Source organism: Lynx rufus, unplaced genomic scaffold, assembly GCF_022079265.1.
Source record: "Lynx rufus isolate CCGP_SWC_20201006 ecotype Redwood Valley unplaced genomic scaffold, mLynRuf1.p SCAF_1, whole genome shotgun sequence".
Taxonomy (NCBI): Eukaryota; Metazoa; Chordata; class Mammalia; order Carnivora; family Felidae; genus Lynx; species Lynx rufus.
In genome coordinates this window covers 221,998,514-222,021,637 of record NW_025814823.1, presented here as the reverse complement: position 1 = coordinate 222,021,637, position 23,124 = coordinate 221,998,514, and the positions used below count along the sequence as shown (strand labels likewise).

The window sequence follows — 23,124 nt, the reverse complement described above, 5'->3', positions numbered from 1 at the left end:
AAAAAATATTTTTTAATGTTTATTTATTTTTGAGACAGAAAGAGAGAGAGGGGCAGAGCGTGAGCTGGGGAGGGGCAGAGACAAAGGGAGACACAGAATCCAAAGCAGGCTCCAGGCTCCAAGGTGTCAGCACAGAGCCCGAAGGGGGCTCAAACTAGGGAATGGTTAGGTCATGAGATGAACTGAAGTCGGATGCTTAACCAACTGAGCCACTCAGGCACCCTAGTACATCCTTAATAGCTCATGGTTTGGGCACAATATATTCCTTTTTTTGGGAAGGGAGGATTTGAGCTATGTACTGGGAGTTTGAAACTAAAAGGCAGTAAGATATATGAAGATTATAATGGTGCTTTTGTAATAGGAAATGTGTTTTCAGTTTAAAATCTAGTCATAATTTTTCTTGGGAAAGGAGTGAGCAAGGGGAAAAATTGAATACCTAAGATATGGAATTGAAGAGGCAGGAGAAAGGGAGGGATGGAAGGGGAAGGGAGGGAGGGAGAGAGAGATATAGAGACACAGGAAGAAACAGAAGGGAGATATAAGAGTATGCACATTACCATATGAAGCATTTAGGTTAATATGGAAAACATCTAGCCTGAATTTTGCAAAACATAAAAAAAAACAAATAAAATAAAAAGCCTTGATAGACAGTATCGATAGAAGTTATAGTACCACTCTCAGAATTAGTAAGAACATTCTGCAAATAACAGTAAGGACCATGTAAAAAGGAAAAGACAACCCAGCATAAACTGTGGTACCAGTAGTCTGTGCAACCATGAAGATCTGCACATCCAGGGAAAAGATAAATCTATTAATATTCTAAACAGAAACTATAATAATTTTCCATTATTTATGAGTGATGCATCATGAAGTATACAATTTATAGTTTGTTGCTTGTATTTATGCTTGAATTAACGCAAGTAATTTGCATATAATCCTCATTGCAGAGTATGGATTCAATCATTGTCAACAAGTTCTTAGGTTGGTTTAGTAAATTTATGAATTAAATATCCCTGGCTGCTATTGGTACATACATATTCTGGACTTGATATACACATACGCTGAGAATTAGTAGCCCATATGTATTACTGACACAAGTCTGGGGCCTAAGATTTAGTAACTCCCATAAAACGATTTTTGTAATTATTTCTATTGATTGAGCTTTATGTCACTACACAGCCAATCATGGCATCCAGTAATTATGAGTCCTCCTTCTTCTTTGCCCAAGTTCAGCTGCTTGTAACTCTAAAACACATCTCGAATTTGTCCTTTTCTCTGCATGTTCACTGCTGCTGCCCTAGTTCAATGATTGAAATCTGTGCCAATCTCCTCCTGGGCTCCCTTCCTCTCGGGCAATGCAGACAATGCACTTCTCTGTTGCCATCCAAGAGGTCTATCAAGACGAAAATGTGATCGTTTCCCTTCGTTGCCTAAAACCCTCTCTAGAAAATGCACTCTGTTTTTCTCACAACACAAACCAAGCACCTTATCATGCATAGAATATCCCTCATGAGGTGGCTCATTTGGAACACTTTTACATCATTTCTTCCTGTCCTAACTCTTTATTTATTCTTCTTCAGATGCTCTGAACATCTTAGAGTTTCACAAGGGCTCCATATTGATGCGTGCTTTGTAGATGCCTCTGCCTCTACAGTATCTGCATTCTTCCTGTCCCTCACAGGTTGATTTAGATACTGAGTTCCTATTACTAAAAATTAAGGTTAGTTATTGCCTGCTACATAAAGCCTCCCTGGGTTCTGTCCAACCTCTGCTTCCTCACCTGCCTTCCCAACTCCCTTGTCCACCTCACCAATGTATTGGAAGTAACCACTCATTTCTGTAACCACTCACATCTGTATCCTAAGTTTGCATTATCATCTTCAATGCTTTGTATTGTGCTTATATAATTTCAAGTATGTTTTGAGTATGAACTTCTTATGGTATCCAATGTCTAAAATACAACCTGACACACAGTTTTGTGCATACACACACAGGTTCACACATATTTACTGAGATAAATCACACAAATTTAGTAATCTACTGGCTAGTGGTGGTGTGATTTTCTAATAGAATGATTGAGTTAAACTTTCTATTGTGCATCCCAGCAGTTACATACTTCTAAACAACCGTTCCATGTGTTTTCTATTTACTGTGCCTATTTACTATGTCAGTTTTCTATTTACTATGTCTATTTACTATATCTGTTATCAAATTTTCACCCTTTTAAGCTGCACACACCTGGAATTAATTCAATATTGGATTACTGTGACAATTTCAAACTCTTCTGCAGTACATTATGAGCAGCTGAGAAATTACAGTCTGCTCTCAATACTTTGTTTCCCATGGGGAATTTCTGAAAAAAAAAAAATGACGATTCAGATACTAAAATTTCCAGTTGAGACTTCAACCATGAAACCAACAGGTATTGTGAGCTCCTTATCTGCCCCATGTACACTGATCTTATAATTAACATGTAAGATACATGTAAGATACAATTAACAATTGAATCACCAGTTTCTCAAAGTGTGATTATCATGACATCTAAGTCTGATTCATGAGGGTTTGTAATAAAAAATATAGAAGCCCATATCCTAACCCAACACCTACCCATACTGTGTCCGAGCAGGAATTGGAAAGGCTGCTTTTCTTATTCTTGTAACAGTTTGCCCACTTAATTGTGATAAACCCCAAGTAACTTCTCCTGCAGGTAAAGAAGAGACAAAACAAAATCTGGCAGCTATTGCAGAGACGTGGATGAATCCTCCCAAAGATGGAGCCACCTGAAGAGGGACCCTCCCATTGTCCTACTCATGGTATTACTTGAACTCTAACTCTCAGCTTGTTTCATAGGAGACACTTAATAATTTAGGCTGTAGTTACTATTTTTTCTTTCCTATGACAAAGTCACTTCCAGGAAAAACTCACCTAGATTCTACACAATACGTTTTTTTTTTTTTTTTGTAAACAAACAAACACTGATTGAGTTGCCATTTCTAATAAAATGTGGTATTTTTATTCTATAAATAACTATCCAATATTGCTATACACAGTATGCTATAAGGAATACACAATTGGGAACACAGATGATTCTACGGTAACTATTTTACTGTTGCTGTCAGACCACATAATTCCAAAGAGGTGGGAGTTTAACCCTGGCTCCTCTACTCCACTCATAGGAGCAGCAACCTTGCCTACCCTACATCACCTCTAAGTGTTGTGTTGTCATCTCTGATAATAATACACAGGTGACAAGATGTAAATTATTATAGTAAAAGAGCTTATAATCTTCTCCTCTGTTACCATCCAAAGATCATGCTGGTCCGGATCACTTCGCTAATTTCTCTTCCCTTGATCTTTACGTTTGATCCCAAAGCACAAAACCCTTTCTTGCCCATTTGTGATGCCTGATCAGACAAAAAGAGGGTGAGAGGAAATAGTGGAAAAGAACAAGAACTGGAAAACATCTCAGAGATTGGGGAGAGTGTGGTTTGAAAAGAGATGTTTTGGGAGAAGGACATAGATGCTTTTAGAGAAGAATTTTTAAATTTAAAAAAAAATATTACTATGGGGGCTCATTCATCGTCTCCAAGAACAAAAAGTAAAGGAATCGAATAATATGAAATGTCTCTTATCACATGGGATATTTTCTTTGAGTGCAATTCTTGTCTGGGATTTAAACAAGAGGATCACGGCTTCGTACATTTCATAACCCTTTGGTTAAAACGCTTGTGAGGAAGTGATGCATGAAGCATTTTCAGCACTTTGCTCTTCACAGGCAAAGCACAAGTGAAATTCAGCAACACTATCTGTTAAATTTTCTTCTTCCTTGATTTTTTTCATCTCCCATACTGTTGTTTAAAGTATACTTCTGCTACCTCAGCCCCACATATACTCACAACAATGAAGGAATAGGAGTTTCGTTTTCTTTCTTTTCTTTTTTTTTTTTACAAGTCATTGGTTTCACTTCAATAAATATAACTGGCAACCTAAAACTATGTTTGATTATCTTCTTTCAGCCAGTGTTTGTGAATATTTTCTGGGGAATCCTTCATCTGTACAGCCCACCCTGCCTCCCTCTGGCCTTCCTTCTACTCACAGAGCCACATAACACGTCGTGTAGACGTGGAGAACTGAAATTTAATTTTGACCTTTTTTGCGCACACACATTGAGGCGATATTTTTGCTAGCCTGTGTCACCACTTTGTTTTCTAGGGAGATAAGAAAATAACGAATTTTCCTCATTTTGTCTTGATTTGCAAGATTTTTTTCCTGAAAAACCAGTAAATTGTATTCAAAGCTCGTTTTGACAAGTGGTATATACATTTGTTGTTTTCCACAAAACTTTTCGTGTCAAGTTTTGTGGAATCTCTTAATAAATATTTATTACATTTGTTAAAATTATCTTAAAGTTTGTTGGACCATGAGGATTAGTTTTTAAACATGCTATCATATAGGTAAGCAAAAACAAACAACAAATTAACAGCATAAGTTCCAACCAGGGATGATTCAAACAAAGCTCAAAACCTCTTAGAATATATCATTGCATGGGGCGCCTGGGTGGCTCAGTTGGTTACACTCAGGCTTTGGCTCAGGTGATGATCTCATGGTTTGTGGGTTCCAGCCCTTCATCAGGCTCTGTGCTGACAGTGTAGAGCCTGGCGAGTGCTTTGGGGGTCTCCCTCTCTCTCTGCCCCTCCCCTGCTTGCTCTCTCTCTCTCTCTCAAAAATGAATATTAATTTTTTTTAAAAAATATATCATTGTATAATTTGCCATCTAATATTTATGTAGCAAAATGTTTTACACTTACATTGATTTAAAATAAATACTTGAAGGTTTTCTTAACTCTAATACATTTATTTATGTAATGATATACTTTTCAGTTTGTTTTTCATTTAAGAAATATGAGAATCACTCTTATTTTAAAAAAGTCATCCCAGATAAACGAAAGAGAATATCTGAAGTACCACTTTGCATTCCTGATTTGTCTGGAAAAAAATAAGTGGTGTCTTGCTCCAAAGCTCTTCATTGCTACTGAAACAGACACTCCCTTGGATGTTCCTTACAACTCCCCAATTTTATGAGTTACCTGTGACAAATGACTGAACTTCACTTCTACTTTCTTGTCCTTAATATGCAGAAAACAACAGTACTCCTCTCTTGGGTGTACTGAGAGAATTAATGATGAATAATTCCTGAATACTCTCCACATAGAAACCATAAAATACTCAATAATGAGGGTAACGATTGTTACAATCGTATCTCGCCTCCTACATTTACTCTGTCATCCTATACCTCACGTGAGTTCTCACATGCATCCATTCTTACCATTCCTAACCCTTGAACCAAAGCCACAGTTTCAGCGCCTAACTCCTTATCTTTTTAACACAAAAGTTATTTTATAGCCAGTAGGAATAATCTTCTACTGCTCCTGAAAATCATCTTGAGCCATTTCTCAGAAGCTGGAGTAGCTTCCAAGAGTGTCAGGATAGTCCAATTGGGCTAGAACTTGGAGGACTTAAACTCCTTATTTTAAAAATTCTTGTCCTCGGATGCCTGAATGGCTCAGTCAGTTAAGCAACCCCCTCTTGATTTCTGCTCAGGTCATAATCTCATGGTTGGTCAGTTCAAGCCCTGCATCAGGCTTTGTGCTGACAGTGTGGAGCCTGCTTGGGATTCTCTTTCCCTCTCTCTCTCTCTCTGTTCCTCCACCACTTGCTCTCTCTCTCTCTCTCTCTCTCTCTCTCTCCCCCCTTTCTCTCAAAATAAATAAACAAACTTAAAAAAAATAAAAATTCTTGTCCTTTACTTCGTCATGCTCATCTATCATAAAGTAGTTTCTGCAAAACTATCCACTTTGGTCAAGGACACTTTTTAGTCTTCCTTTTTACTTTCCCTCAAAGCTAAAATACTAGAAATTTTACCCTTTCAAAAAACTTTTCTAGAATTGCCGTCCCCATTCCATCATCTCCTGTTCCAACACTCTTCATCCACTCAAATTCTATAAAAATTGGAGATAATCCATAGAGTTGGAGAAAACAATAAACTTATAGTTAAATTATCTCCCCCCATAATCTTAGTAGGTGTCTGGCAGATTTTTGATCTTTATATACTTTAAGCTGGAAAATTCTCCACTAGAAACTTTCAAATTGGTTTCTGCCTTCCCAGAAGAAGATGAGGATTTACCTTTAGACCCAACTTTTTTCTTAGTTCTACACAGACTTAATTGGATGGTGCAGTTTAGTTATGCAGATGTATGGTATAGAACCTCCCCACTCATGTGAGGGCAAAGTTTTCTCACAAGAAATCTTGGCTTGGCAAGGGGCTACCCAAACATTTGCTGATATTGATTATTAAAATTAGATTGAACTTTTCTTCTAGTTATCTACTTCCTCTGAAAGTTTATGAAAGAACAGAATAATTTCCTGGAAGTAATGTGGAGACCATTAATGTGATTAAGTCTGTCCAATGTATCAAGAGTCCCTGATTGGGGCCAAATGGTCAGACAAATAACAGGTGCCCCTAAGAGAAAAATCAACATAATGAGCAGGAAACTTCCATGTCAAAACCAATAGCAGGCCAAGGGAGAATGATGTTATTTTCGGCCTAGAATGCAGCTGATTTTAGACACTCTGCCAATCAACTGCGGTGGGCATGCCCCGAGCAAAATAGCTGTGTGCATGTGTGTGATTTAATAGAGCCATAACAATGTGGTCATAGCCTTGGAGGCCCAGGCAGTTTTCTAAATGATGTACACACTAAGGTAGCCATATAATTTGTCATCCAACAGGAACACTTTTGAAAGTAAAAATGGGTGCTATTAATAATTTTATTCTGACATCAGGCGGTAGTAACCATAAACCCAACTGGATTATTGCTCTGCATCACAAGGAGAAGCCCGCCTTAGAGAGTCAGTGGAGACCTGCACTTCAAGGCCAGGCAGTGCTGGACCACGACATTGTGGCAGCCTGCTGGCCACTCACTGCAGAAGCAGCTCCAAGAGACACTGTCTTGTGACATGCAGAAGCCACATGGGAAAGGACTAAACATCCATTCAATTGGTCCATGGAGACTTGGTTTCTTATAATCTCAAAATGGCAAGTAAGACTATCTGATTTCATAGGTCTAGATATTTGAAACCTAGGACTTAATGGGAGCATATTGAAACTTATATTTCTACTCTGGACAATATTCCGCCTGCCCTTCTCTCCAGGCTCACCTTTTATTCATCCTAAAATTCTCAGGATCCTGGATCTTATCCATTTATCTGTATCTTCTTTGTTCTTCAAAATTCTCACCCAGGAAGCATAGTGTATTGAGAATATAGATAATTATTTTTTGTAAGTAATTATTTTATGTAATTGAACTGGAATATTTCCCTCTTTGTTACTTAATTATTAACTTAATAGCTACTCTTGATTACTGTTCGATCCAAAACATTTCACTTAGCAGTATGTGTTCATAGCCATGAATAAAGGCATCACTTTTCAAAGACGAATAAGACCATACTTCAGAATAGATGGAATGATAAAAATTAAATAATTATTTCTTAAATATAGTCAATGCCCCATATAATAAGTGAAGTCGGATACTTAATCAAAGATTGTATGTTACAGAAAAATCTAATCAGCAGAGGCAAAACTAGAAATATTCTTGAAAAACTAAAGAAAGAATATTTGTACATATTGATAAAAATATATGTCATAACTAATACTTCTGAACGTTGAATTTAAACACTGGCATTCTAGAGGTGCCTGGGTGGCTCAGTCAGTTAAGTGCCCAACTTCGGTTCAGGTCATGATCTCGTGGTTTGTGAGTTCGAGCCCCGTGTCAGGCTCTGGGCTGATGGTTCAGAGCCTGGAGACTGCTTCGGATTCTGTGTCTCCCTCTCTCTCTGCCCTTCCCCACTCATACTCTGCCTCAAAAATAAATGAACATTAAAAAAAAAAAACTAAAATAAACACTGACATTCTAAAATATGAAATCTAGATTTCTTCCATGAAATGCACACTTTTAAAATTTACATAAAATTATAAAATTCACTTGTCATTATTTATTGTAATGAATAGAAAGGGAGCAGACATTATACTTAATAAATGTTTAAACTAACCAGAGAAAATAAAACAAACCATTTTAAATAAGTTTTTAAATTACTTTTCTCCACTATGATTATTCACATTTACTTGATCTTTAGTGTGCTATAAGTCTCTGTGGCCTTGATTTTATTCATTTGTTCTCATGAAAATATTTGGTTTTAATCTGACTTTCCCAGTTGTTGTTAAGGCCACAGTTCTGAAGAAACTGCTTCATCTGTGCATTCGGAAAAGGCTCATTGCACTCTGGACAATGTGAGCTTAATGAATTTCAGTGATAATTTCCCCGCTTATTGTGACTATGTATCCAAGATTATGTTATACTGTTGTGCTGGTCATATGGTTACACTTAGATAAAGGAACAAGAGCTTGGGACTTGGGCATAGTTATTGGGTGCTGAGAAATTTGGGGGAAACTAAGGAGTTAGAGGAAACGGGAATCTAGATCTTACCCCATAAAAAAATGAAAGATTCCTCCTACAAGATTCTCTTGTTCCAAGGAGTGAAAAGTAGATTCTGAGTATTCTAGATACTTTTTTGTGAAGCCCAAATCCCCACTCTCCATGCAGAAATATTCTAATTTCTGCGCTGAGAAAAACAAACTGTGGAGTGAGGGTAGCATAGTAAACATTAATGACACTTGGCTGAGAACCTACGTATGCTGTTCCATGTGTGGATTAAGTAAGCTAGTAAATAACTTTATTATTTTCTTTCTGTATCATTCATATATTAGAGATGAGAATACTAAGGTAGTAAGGTTGTTTAAAGCCAAAAGAGCCCACGATATTTTCACTGCACCTGCTGATTGTCTCCCAGGAGACCCATCTCTAACAACTAGCCTTTGTGCCTGAGAATGTGGAATCTTTAAGACAGAGACAGGACTGAGAGAGCAGGTCTGAGTGGCCACTAATGAAAGGCCTGACTCCATACAGTGTTCTTGTAATTACCTTTTGGGTTTTGAGAGCTCTACAGTTTTTGTCCTAACTTTTCAACCTTGCTATTATGGGGGAAAGAAGCTATAGATAATATGTAAACAAATGAGCATAGCTGTGCTCCACTAAAACTTTACTTAAAAAAATAGGCAATAGGTTGAATTTTCTCTGAAAGCTATAGTTCGTCAATCCCAGATCTAAACTCACATATGAAAGGTTCCTGTTAATGTACACGTTTTCCTTATTGCACAGAATATTTCTCTGGAACTCCCAGACCTTGAAATAAAGGATCACAGGAATACAGATAGGTATTAAATAGAAAAGCACTTTCTTTCTTTTTTAAATGTTTTTAATGTTTATTTTTGAGAGAGAGAGAGAGAAAGAGAGAGAGAGAGAGAGAGAGAGAGAGAGAGAGACAGAATCCTAAGCAGGTTCCAGGCTCCAAGCTGTCAGCACAGAGCCCAACGTAGGGTTTGAACCTATGAACTGTGAGATCATGACCTGAGCCAAAATTGGATGCTTAACCAACTGAGCCACCCAGGTGCCCCTTTTTAATCTTTTTTTTAATGTTTATTTATTTTTGAGAAGAGGGACAGAGCATGAGCGGGGAAAGGGCAGAGAGAGAGAGAGGGAGACACAGAATCCAAAGCAGGCTCCAGGCTCTAAGCTGCCAGCACAGATTTCATCCGACCACAAGCTGTGAGATCATGATCTGAGCTGAAGTGGGATGCTCAACCCACTGAGCCACCCAGACACCCCCAAGAAGCATTTTCAAAAATGCTTAGATGCTCGTCAACATTAGAGGAGGAAAAAAGGTGTAATTATGATTTTTTAACCAGATATAGTATCAAAACTCCTTTTTTTTTTTTTCAGGAAAAATAAAGCAATGGAATCAGGATAGGGGGTGGATTCTGAGGAACTTGTCAATTCAGACAATGAAAAATTGGGGACATGGATTTCTTCAGCCGCCGGTGGACACTAACGTGTCTTTCTTCCATACTCTCTTCATTTCCACTACTCCCACCCCCAAACTATATGGACAGAGCCTTGCGGATTTGTAATCCCTAAGAGCTAAATATTTATAAACATCCACTTAACTGGTACCACACAGAGTGTTTGTGCAAGCTTTCATGGTGTGATAATGAAATTCCATTTGTTTACAGGCAGTGAAGTGGTCAAATATGTCATTGACAACTCTTCTTCCTCTAAGGAATCAAGGGACATGAGAAAATTCATAATAAAATATGTTCCTGGCAGTGATTCTTGACACTTGAAAAGATATGTAGAAAACCTTGGAAGTCTTTAATGGCATTATCTAAAAGGAAATTTACTTTATTTTTGTACATACATTTATTATTCTTTATATTAACATATGGAAACTATGGAACATATGGAAATACCCTAAGTGCCCATTGATAGGTGAATGAATAAAGGTGTGGTGTATATGGAGAGAGAGAGAAAGAGAATATTAAGTAGACATAAAAAGAATGAGATCTTGCCATTTACAACAGCATGGATGGACAGAGAGGATGTTATGCTAAATGAAATAAGTCAGACAAAGACAAATACATATGATTTCACTTACAGGTGGAATCTAAAAATCAAAACAAATGAATAAAACCAAAAAAGCAGGACCACACCTATAAATATAGATAACAAACTGACGGTTGCCAGAGGAAAGGAGGATAGGCTATGGGCAAAATGGGTTAAGGGGAGTGGGAGACATAGGCTTTCGGTTATGGAATGAGTAAGTCATGATGATAAAAGGCACAACATAGTGGATTTGGTCAATGATATTGCAATAGCATTGGATGGCGACAATGGTAGTTACACTTGTGGTGAACATGGCACATGTATAGAGATGTTGAATCACCATGTTGTATACCTGAAACTAATGAACCATGGTGTGTCAACTACACCTCAATAAAAACAATTTTAAAAAGAAAGAATAGCTCTAAGTTTTCCCTAAATTCTCTTTTTGGGTTTTTAAAATTTTTTTTTCAACGTTTATTTATTTTTTGGGACAGAGAGAGACAGAGCATGAATGGGGGAGGGGCAGAGAGAGAGAGAGACACAGAATCGGAAACAGGCTCCAGGCTCTGAGCCATCAGCCCAGAGCCTGACGCGGGGCTCGAACTCACGGACCGCAAGATCGTGACCTGGCTGAAGTCAGACGCTTAACCGACTGCGCCACCCAGGCGCCCCTTTTTTTTTTTTTTTAATTTTCTTTTTGGGTTTTTAAAGACCTATTCTAATCTAGAAAGAAAGAAAAAGAGGAAGGAAGGAAGGAAGGAAGGGAGGAAGGGAGGAAGGAAAGAAAAGGAGAAGAGAGACTGGGTGAGGGGAAAAAGAATTGTATTTACCTTATGTTATCTTTGTCTCACTTTTCTTTTCAACTGCAGTTTTAAAGCTAGGCTTTAAAAAAAATAAAGCTAGGCTTTATTTATAAATGGGCTAAGAAGCTCCAATTGTTAAATAAAAACAATGTTTTTCCATGTATTTGAAACAACAACAACAACAACAGCTACTGCTAGTTTCCCTGTGCTTCTTTGGCACAAGGTGAGTGTAACTGCAGCTTGAAGGAAAACATTTAGTGTTCTAATTTGTACACAGTCATGAAACAAAGAAAAAAAATTTCTGGGTCCCTAGATGGCTCAGTCAGCGCAGCTGGAGTTCAGGACTCTTGATTTTGCCGTTGTGAGTTCGAGCCCTATGTTGGGCCTAGAAATTTTTTTTTTAAATTTCTCATCGCAATCACGTAGTGGATAAAAAAAAGTATTTTAAATATTTTCCTATATGATGCTCAAAATATTTTAATCAAAGCCAAAAAAAATACTGGAGGGCTGTGTTTTCAAAACCATTTCTTATTATCTGCCTTTATTTTTAAAGTACAGTTTTCCTTTCATTTTAATTAATTAAGTAAGTAATTTATGCTTTTTAAAGCTACAATCCTGGTCCTTTGGGGATGGCTTCAAAAGTTACAACAGTGGCTGATATGGTCAATACAGCCACAATTCCATTTTTCCATATACCAATTCCTTGTTTAGTGTCTAAGTCTACTCACCAGAGAGTTGTATCTTGAATATTTTCCATATCATGGGAAATTATCATTCTTCTTTCAATACCCAGAGCTTTGAAAATAACCTTATGAATTACAAACTTATATTCTTTATAATAAGTAGCTGAAAATACCATAACATCCCATAAATGGTTCCAAACTATATGAGGTCATTTAAAAATTCAGTAGCACTGAATACTTTGTAAAATAAAGAGAAATTTAATTCGATATAACTATCCACTTTTTATCATAATAAATCACTCTTTGTGATGGAAAAAGCAATTCAGATGTTTTAATTAAGGAGTGAGACTATCAGCATAGTTATAAGCCTGTCTCCCAAACAATTATTGATATCAGTGGGTAAAAAATACATTACCTTCTATCATTTAGAAAAGAAAAAATATGTAGGTATACTGCAAAGGTTATACTTATTTAGAAGATAGTTAATTTGTGAGATCAACATCATGAAGGGCCTGAAGTAGACTTGAGTTCCACCTCTCACTTATATTTATAATTCTAAGTCCAGATTCAGAATGAAAGAGAGTATGTGCTTGGAGAAGAATTTTTTTTAAGTTGCTTGAAAAAAAGGGAGAAAGGGAAGGAGCCATCATTTGACTACTGGTAAAGCAATTCAGTCAGCTTGCTGAAGAAAGCATTTTAAATTTTTTCTAACTTTACTGAGTCACCACATTACATGGTGTTGCTTCAGTAAGTCAACACGCCATATAGCATTGGGAGACAAATCTCCATCATCTCTCAGCCTTTTAGGTCTTGCACAGAAAGCATTAAATGTCCTTTTTTTCAAGACTATATTTTCAAGAATTTTTATATAGCTAATAATTTTGAGAATTTGAGATAGTGTCTTCTTCCAAAGCCAAGGACAGACATGTTTACTACCCCATAAAATATAGATGATGTCTCCCTCTCAAACAAGATGCAGGCGTTATCAGACTTCCTCTCTATAAATGTAACCTACTGCATATGCTGGCATCCATCTGGGTCTCTTTTTGCCCATATGGTACATGGGGCAATGGGAACTGAGTCAATTATGAAATTGCTCAGGCTGCTTGCTGTGCTGGGAGCAGCAATGTCCCTTTTCTCTGACCCAGTCATCTCAAGTTTTCTTCCAACATTCATGAAACTGTGGGGGACTAATAGTTTTTGAAGGCTGACATAAAGCAACAACAACAACAAAAAGCAACAGCATGCTTTAGTAATGAGTGTAAGCATGCATTGAAAGTCTACTCTAGGGGTGCCTGAATGGCTCAGTTGGTTAAGCCCCAACTCTTGATCTCAGCTCAGGTCTTGAGCTCAGAGTCCTGAATTCAAGCTCCACACTGGGTTCCATGTTGGGCATGAAACCAACTTAAAAAAAAAAAAGTCTACTCTAAAGTGTTACACTGATATATGCTATATAAAAAAATCTCCTTTATGCAATCTTGATGGGAAATTCAGGGGTAGAAAAAATACACTTTTATCATAGTAATTTCATAGGGTTATTTATATTGATGAAACGTCAGTAGAAATGAATTATGTGGTGCTTCGTGAACAATGAAATATATATAAATGGTACTTTTTATGACAGTGGCTTTTCCTTTTTCAGAGTTAGGGAAAAGGAATGATTCTCACATACATATATATTTTGTTAAGGGTACCAAAATAATCCACTTATATATCAAGTATATGCTTGAGTGTCATAACTGTGACATATATTCACAAACTCAATGTTTTCAGAAGAGGAGAACATTAAATTTGAAATCTTTATTATTCAGATCACTCTGTAGTTCCTATTTTTCTGTTATCTTTTCATATAGGTGACATTTCCAGATACTTCTCCAATCATCCCGTTGTGTCCTAACTCTTATCACCTGATAAAATATGCAAGTTGTATCGGTTATCAAGAACCTTTTAGAATCTCTGTTAGCCACAGAGAGCACTGTTTCTCAAAAAATCCAAATAATACTTTATAGAAAAAAATTCTAAACATATGCATGCATATACATATGTGCACACACAATGAACTGTATTGTGAAGTTTGTGACAAATGCATTTAAGATATTTCTGATGAAAATATAATCATATGTGATATCACACTATTATTAGTCATGGATAGACATACATGTGCTTAAGTAGTTTCATGTGGATCATTATTATAAAAACCTGGAATTAGAATCAAAGTCTCCTAACTCTTTATCCTAGCTGTTAAGTAACTATCATTAGTCAACATGCACATTTAATACAAAGAAATGGTTAGAAGAAATGTATGGATGAAAAGACAATTAGAGGTAGGGTGGAAAAACAGCACCAGAAGGAGGTGGAGAGGAGAAGAAAGAAGGAGAAAAAAAAACAATAAGAGTGAATCTAAAATCTTAATGCTGTCCAGTGCTATTTTTGAAATGATGTTTTTAGGGATTCATATATTGATTTAAAGATAGTTAATGGGGTGGCTAGGTGGCTCGGTCTGTTGACTGAGGTTTTGTCTCAGATCATGGTCTCAGGGTCCTGAGATCGAGCCCTGTGTCAGGCTCCATGTTCAGTGGGGAGTCTGCTTGAGGATTCTTTCTCTCCCTCTGCATTCTCTCTCTTTCAAATTTAGAAATAAATCTTAAAAAAAAAAAAAGAAAAGAAAAGATAGCTGAATTTCAATCAAGGTCCTGCCAATTCAATGAAACATATTAAACCTTTGTGGTACAGCTATTATGTAATGACTAGTATGCTAGAAACAAGAAACAAATTGTAAAGGAGAAGAGAAAAACTGACCTACAGTGGACACTATTTGACAAGAACTTTAGTATACTGTGTTATGTGTTCAGATTCCATATCAATTTTTCTTTTAACTATTGCTTTCTAATGGAATCTAAGATGATTATTTCATATACAGCTTCATTTTTTGAGAGAAACTATAAAACAAGGGATCTGTTTAAGAACGAAGGCGTACAATTAAATATCAAGTTTACCTAAAAAGCCTTTAAAAAAAAGAGCTAAAATGGCTCCTTCTGGTGTTTTGCTACAGAAAGAGTCGGTAGGTAAATGCTTTTATTAGCATCAAGGTTAAGCCATTTGACAGCAAGATGGATTAGATATAAGATCTGATTTCAGATACTTGAATACACTGCAAGGTTCCCAGGTACATGAGTTAGGGAAGAGTCAAGAGCACCCATGCAGTTTTGTATGAAGATTGAGTTGATATTATGAACATTGACTCTCAAATGAACAGGAATTACTCTGATATTGAAAGTTTAAATTTAAGGAGTATATTGCACCATGAAAACCACATTATAGGCTTCTCAAAAAGCTACATGACTCATGAACCAGATAGATGGATAATAGATAGGTAGATAGATAGATAGACAGATAGATAGATAGATAAAATGCTGAGCCATGAAAACATCTTTTAAATGTGTTAGTTTAACTTTATGATATAATTTACATTTTTATTGGGTACAGAGAGTTATGTACATGAATAAAAATATCATCCTAACATTGTGTTATTTTAGAAGAAATTTTGGATAGACAAATTATTTTTTGCAATGCAATTAGAGCTATTTTATTACATGTTTAAATTTTTTAAATGTTTATTTTTCAGAGAGACAGAGAGAGACGGAGACAGAGCATGAGTGGGGGAGGGGCAGAGAGAGAGGGACACAGGAATCTGAAGTAGGTTCCAGGCTCTGAACTGTCAGCACAGAGCCTGAAGTGAGGCTCAGACTCACAAACTGTGAAATTATGACCTGAGCTGAAGTCGGATGCTTAACTGACTGAGCCACCTGGGCACCCCCAATTAGAGCCATTTTAATAAGCTATTGTGCTATCTCTTCTTTTTTATTATTCTTTTTCTTTGATAATCCAAAACCAAATCCTACATATAATTGCAAAAAGAAAAAAAGAAAAAAGAAAGGGAAAGAGAAGAGAAGAGAAGAGAAAAAGAAGAGATGAGGAGAGACGAGACGAGACGAGACGAGAAGAAAAAGAAAAAGAAAAAGAAAAAGAAAAAGAAAAAGAAAAAGAAAAAGAAAAAAAGAAAATTCTATTGCCACGGCCTTGAATTATATCTGCAACTCTTCCCTGAATCTCCAGCTTGCTGGCCTACCCTGAAGATTTTTGGACTTGAATCTCCACAATCATGTGGGCCAATTCCTTAAAATCAAATTCTCTCTGTTTTGCTCTCTCCTTATATAGAGACATAGACATAGACCTACACATACACATACACATACACGTATATATATACATATGTATATACATATATATACACACATGTATCCTGTTGGTTTTGTTTATCTGCAGAACCCTACCTAATAGAATGCCTGGCAGATCAAACCAGGCATATACAGAGGGCATAGATCAATCTCTTTCAACTACACTTTTGAAATCTATTCACTGTACCTATTCCTTTTGCCTTTCTTTAAGCTCTAAAGAAAATCATTAAACTATTTTGACAAAGGTCACCTCTGGCTCACTGACAAAACCAGTAGAGGCTTTTTCAGTCATTATTTAATTTGATCTGTGAATTGCAACATTTATTTGTCATTTCGCACTCCCCAACTTTCAGTTTATTTTCCATCACACTATTTAATATCTGTGTTTTTGCTTTTTATTAAATAGATCTACCAAATTCTTCTTCCCTTGTTTCTCAGTTAAAAGTCAGGGTTCATATACCTGCTTGTGATTTTTCCTAGAGTGTGTTGCCCACTCTAGGTACTGATTTGGATGATCATCTGTGACCAGTTACCCCTATATCTGTATCTACCATAGGTCTCTTTTGTGAACTCCAGATTAATATCCTAAATATATATGAGATACTTTACCTGGGTATGTCTAAGTAACTATGGCTGTATAAAGTCTAACAGCGATCATTTTGTTTCTTACTTGCGTCTCAACTCTAGGCTGGATACTAGTGAAACAAAGCCAGAAATATGAGTCACTTAGTTTACTTCTCCTTCTCTTTCATTCTCTACATGCAATTATCCACTAATGTTCTGTCTCATCCTTTTTATTCCCATGACCGACAGATCTTGAAATATTTTATAATCTGTCCACCTGTCAAATCTTCAACTCTAACATCCCATTCCCTCGTTACTTCCTAGACAAGCCCACTGTAACCTTCTCCTACTTGTTCTCCCTGTCTCCATGCCTGTTCCCCCATCTGCAATGAGTATTAAATGGCACTCTGGGTGCTCATTCTATAACTGCAACTCTGTCCATGTGAATCCTCAACCACGACATATTCATGGATCGTGACACCTTGAAGAACAAATTATACTGTATGTAATATACAACATGGGACTATAGTTATTAATATTCTATTGAATATTGGAAAGTTACTAAGAGACTAAATTTTAAAAGTCCTAATTTACAAGAAAAAATTGTAAAAAAAAAAAAAAAACCAAGGAAAAAATTGTAATGATGCATGGTGACAGATAACGAGACTTATTATAATGATCATCTTGCAGTGTGTGCAAATATTGAATCACTATGTTGTACACCTGAAACTACTATAATGTTATATTCCAACTACACCTCAATTTAGATAGATGATAGATATAGATAGATAGATAGATAGATAGATAGATAGATAGATAGATAGAGAAAATGTTACTAATCTTGGTATCAGAATTGAGCCTCTGTGATACTTTCTGTAGTTACCTACCCTTAACAACTGGCTTTACATTCTCTGATTATATTGAAATATGGTTATCTAAAGCTCACTTTGAATTTTCAAGCCTCAGTGCTTATAAAGTTTTCCCTCAGATTCTGTATTCTGAAAAAATGAGCCATCCTTCAAGACACATCTCAGGGGCGCCTGGGTGGTTTAGTCGGTTAAGTGTCTGACTCTTGGTTTTGGCTGAGGTAACGATCTCACGTTTTATGGGTCTGAGCCCCAAACTGGGCTCTACACTGACAGCACAGAGGTTGCTTGGGATTCTCTCTCTCTCCCCCACTCTCTGCACCTCCCCTGCCCACTCTCACTCTCTCAAAATAAATAAATGAACGTTAAAAAAAAAAAGCCACATCTCAGATGCTCCCTTATCTGTGAAGGCTTTCTCAAATTCCTCTGTCTTCTAAACAGACCCATAGACTTGCTTTTGTCTCCACCATCCATAAAAGGGTTTTCATTACAGTACTTTCAACAGAGGATTGAAATTATTGTTACCATAAGATAACGAACTGTGTGTTTTCTGGTGCAATGGAGCTAAACTACCTGACTTAAAATCCTAGTTTCAACATTTATTGCCTGTTGGGCCACGGGAAAGTTACCTGACTTTTCTGCACCTCGGTTTTCTGATATGTAAAATGGGGCTACTAGAAATCTTTTTCATAGTGCTATTTTGAAGACTGCGTAATTTTATGTATGCAAGGCAACTAAAACAGTGACCAAAGTAGCACTCAGTAAGGTTTACTGAATATAATTGTAATCTAAGGACTTCATATATAAATTGATCCCTACAAGGTTTAACACGTTTTCAAATTGCAATGCATTCTCAATAAACAACATATTGAGTAAACAGATGCCTCCAAAATTAGAGTTTATCTATGTTTCAATTTTTAATATTTTTGCCATTTTAAACAATTTAAATCTAAGAATCACTGCTAACAAAGATCATGTGCAATGACAACTAAATTTCCTAAATAATTATTTGAGGACAATTGAGCGGCATTTTCTTGGTCCATAGCTTTGAGGCTATAATATAACTTAGTATTACACAGACATAGGAACTCAGTTATACATGTTGGTGCAAGCATCATACTCACTCTGTGAGTGTGTGTGTGTGCATGCTTTTAGTAATATCTGTTTTTGTTTTGTTTTGTTTGATGAGGACTTTGAGCAATTGACAGCATCTGAATTAAAATATTTTGCTGATCAAATTCATTTCTATGTTACTCTGCATTATAGTATCTTGCACTCATCCAAGTATTGTAGTAAATCTAAAATGTCTATTTGAGGAAATCCTTGGTTTTACCTCTGGACACCCTTGTGATTTCTTTGTATAAAAAGTATTCATTAGAAGCAATGTCACAGTTTGGTCTTTCTTGAAAGAATGTCAACATTAATATCTGCTCCTTTTAAATATAACAATTGTTGAGGCTAATGTCCACTAAGCTATTCAGGATACTAACTATAAATTTCCACATGAATACATTTTTTATAATTGAAGCTAGGGACATACATTTTTCTTCTTAACAAGTGGAGCTTTCAATAATGAGAACTGTACAAGTTAATGTTTTCATAGATGCCAGTGTTGCAAAAAACATAAAGTTAAATTTGAGGCTCAATTATAGTAGTTCAGTTGACCACTGTGCTTGGCATTTTTGGCATTTGCCTCCTTCCCTAGCCTTGAATTCTATATTATTTATAATATTTTATTTTTCTGTGAACTGTCTCAAGGCCTTTCTAAAAAGAGCAGAAGCATAAATATATTAATATATGTTTACACACATATACATAATGACTTGAAATGGTCCCGATGTTATTATATTACTATTCCCACATCTAGACTCATCAAGACAGAGGTAATTAAACTTTAATTTGTTTCCATGTGGAAAGGAAACCTTGGCAACTCTTGTTTCATCTGCATTGGGAACATACATTACGAGAGAACCATGGCTTTTCACCACATGTTACAAAGGTGTGACTGAAAATAATGTTGTTTTAATTTAATAGCAGGTTAGATCTTGGACCCACTCCTTTAAAAATCTAATTACAAACACTAATTCATCTTTTAAATGAATTGCATGAATTCTATACTATAGTAGCAATTACAAAGGTGTGATTCCAGACTATCAAATCAAACTTGGAAATACAATTCCTAGGTGAAATGCTACTCTGTTTAAGATAGAGTAAAAGTCAGTTTCGTTAAGTTTTCAACAAACAATCCTCTCACTTCAGATTCAGGCAACTAAAGGCTATGAATCTGCTTCAATCAAACCCAGAGAGAATACTTTCTCATTAGGTACTTGCCAGGAACCTCAATGTGAAGTCTAGTTTCCATCATAAGCAGAGTTGAGAATATGGAGACCCATGAGACCGTTTTAGAGCTATGCTACCTGCCCATTTGTCTCAGATTTCAACACTTGATCTTTATATTGCATTAACTCATAAGAAACAAGTGTACTAGAGCAACAGGAAACTATCTCACCATAATGATTATTACATTTCATGATCATATAGAGGAATCATATGAGCAAAAGCAATTTACAGTAACATCAGGGGGCTTCCATGTTTTGGAATGCTTTCCCTCAAATTTTCTGAGACTCCTCTTTCCCCAGGTCTATTTGTGGGCATCAGTGCCATCTGGGTCAGGGTGTCATGGGCTGAACTGCAACTGCTTGGGCTTTAGTGACCATTTCCCCCCTTGAAGGTGCCCTCTTTCTACTTAATTTTGGGTTTATCAGACCCCCTGTGAAAGTTCAGAACCAACACCTGTGGAGTTGTCCCAGGGCCACATGACCAGGTCCTATTCCTACGAGGTAGTCTGTCAAGGAGATTGCTTCTGCTAATGGCATTGTATACGTTTTACAAAATCGCTAAAAATTGGACTTCCAAAACGGTACTCAAAGACAGATTTGGTGTGACTCAAATTTTATATAGAGGTAGGTAGCCCAAAGAAAATATTGGCCCGAGGCCCCACATACCTCAGAGAAACCCTAGCTGTGTGTTCATTTTCAACAAAGGTTCTATTTGAAGACCTTTTCCACTTTCGTATTCAATATTCTTTAAATAGATTTCTAAAAGGTAAATTCCAAAAATATCGTGCAAATAATTTAAATCTGGACTGGATTTGCTTCCTTGGACCTAACATTGGAATCATAAGACTCACCCTATTTCTCATAAGTTTAGCCTTCCAGAAACCTCTGAGGACTTTAATGAGCAACAGACATACTCTTCTATATCAGCTTCCTAGTACTCCTCTTACCATCGTTTTCTATTTCTGTCCTTGGATTTATTTTAAACTCTTTTTAAGCATATGTGTTTTTATGAAAACCATGGTCAAATCCTTTAGAACATTTAAAAACAGTTAATTAACGAAATATAAATAAAACAAAATATTTATTTTTTCTGGAAACAATAGTTTTTGTGGTAGCATTGATAAGTTCTATCTACTGTAGACATGGGTCAAAAATGTTAGGTAAGGAAAACAGCAGTAAAGCATAATTGTGCTGACACAAAAAGGTGCCATTATCTATTTTGTGAAAAAATAAAATAAATTTCTATGAACTGACAATCAGATTGAAAAATGGCATGCTGTGCTGAAGATTGAGGCGTATGTATTTGGGTTCCAAAATGTATTACTTTGGCCACAAATAGCTTCATAAATAGCTTGCAAAACATATAATAAATAAATTATTTCTAAAGTATGAGCAAGCCATGTAAAATACTTCAAAACCATGTTCCAAGTAGTTTGACATCCTGGCCATTCAAGGATATCAATAGCAGGTTAGAATATCCAGGCTGGTTATTGTTTTCTATGTCTCTTCTTGGTAAGCAATTCCAGAATGTCCGTGAGCAATAATGTGCTGTGACAACACTTTTAATGAGGTTTGATATTTTAACTGTATGTCTTTAGTAAAGAGTGTTAAAATAAAAAAATAAATAAATAAATAATAGGAACAGAACTTAAAAACAAAAGTTTAAAAATAATAAAAAAATATATATATATATATATATTCACTTCAGTAAAATAACCAGGGAGAATTGCGATAAAGAGTGATTAAATGATATTCCAAAGCTTACCCGGGCCACTGGGTCAGGAAGAGAAACCAGGTCTCTCGGATTTCAATTCCAGTGTTCTAGTCACTGGTTTGTTCAGCTCCTGTGCAAAACATCCATACACAATACACAATGCATACTCCCCCTTGCAATTAAGTGGTTGTCAAAAGAAACACGCCATTACCTTTCCCACATACTGAGGCTCGGAGCCCATGTATTCCTCCAGCACAAAAAATTGATTCCATACCCAGCCACGTTTAACTCGCTGGAAATGTGATTGCCTCTCTGGCAGGTGGAGAACATTTTCTGTTGGTTCCGTGGCTAAAGTCTGTTGTGGCTGTGGCTGAAGTGGTGTTAGGAGACCTCCATCAAACAGGACCCAGAGAAGCAGGGATAAGCAGTTCCTTGTGAGCATTGGCAAAGGCTTTCCTGCAGCAGAGTAATAAAAATTCCAGCACTTAACGTGGAATTGTGGAATCCAGGTTTGAGGTGTCTGTGGCCTCCACCACTTAACTTTTCTGTCTTATTGCAGAAATGATAATGCAGGCATCAATCCTTTGGATGAAAAGGTTTCTGCCGTATCACATTCCATCTAAAGGGACCTATAAAACAGATTAACAAAGATACATTAAATTGACAGAACTACATGATGATAATCATCAAAACTCTCATTATGTCTGCCAACACTTAAAGAAACAGAAGTGCACCTGGGTGGCTCAGTGGGTTAAACGTCCTACTCTTGGTTTCGGCTCAGGTCATGATCTCACAGTTCATGAGTTCGAGCCCTGCATTGGGCTCTGTGCTGACGGCAAGGAGTTTACTTAGGATTCTCTCTCTCTCTCTCTCTCTCTCTCTCTCTCTGCCCTTTCCCCACTCAAGCTGTCTCTGTTTCTCTTGAAAATAAATAAATGAACTTAACAAAGAAAAAAGAAAAAAAGAAAACAAAAGCAGAGAGGATAGACTGTAAAATAATTACACTGCTAAATGGACACTGCTATTCAACTTGCAAATTTGGATAAACTAAGTTGTTTGCAGTCTTCAAAAGCTTTAGTTGTAATGAAGCAAAGGGTGTACCATTAACAGAAGCAATTTCTAAAATTCAATAATCATTTTAAGGCTAAAACACAGATCACTTTTTTAATGTGAACTAGGTTAAAGTAGGGCTTCACAAAGCCACCCTCTGATATTTGGGGTGGGATAGTTGTTACTGGGGAGCTATTATGTGCATTTGACTTTTAGCCACATTTCTTTCCTCTGCTCAGTAAGTGACAGGAGCTTCCTCCCCACTTACTCCCAATTGTGACAACCAACATTTTCTCCAGGCATTACCAAATA

The 23,124-nt window shown here is 36.5% G+C and overlaps 1 protein-coding gene across 2 annotated transcripts in view; it reads right to left on the bottom strand.

Annotated features, from left to right (window-relative positions):
* Positions 1-22,204, bottom strand: part of CDH12 (cadherin 12) — a 269,762-nt gene extending 247,558 nt beyond the window's left edge. For both annotated transcript variants that reach the window (XM_047074362.1, XM_047074373.1), the window contains exon 1: positions 21,974-22,204. In XM_047074362.1, coding sequence (XP_046930318.1) covers positions 21,974-22,204 — 231 coding nt within the window. The remainder of the gene's footprint in view (positions 1-21,973) is intronic.
* Positions 22,205-23,124: the final 920 nt, after the last annotated feature.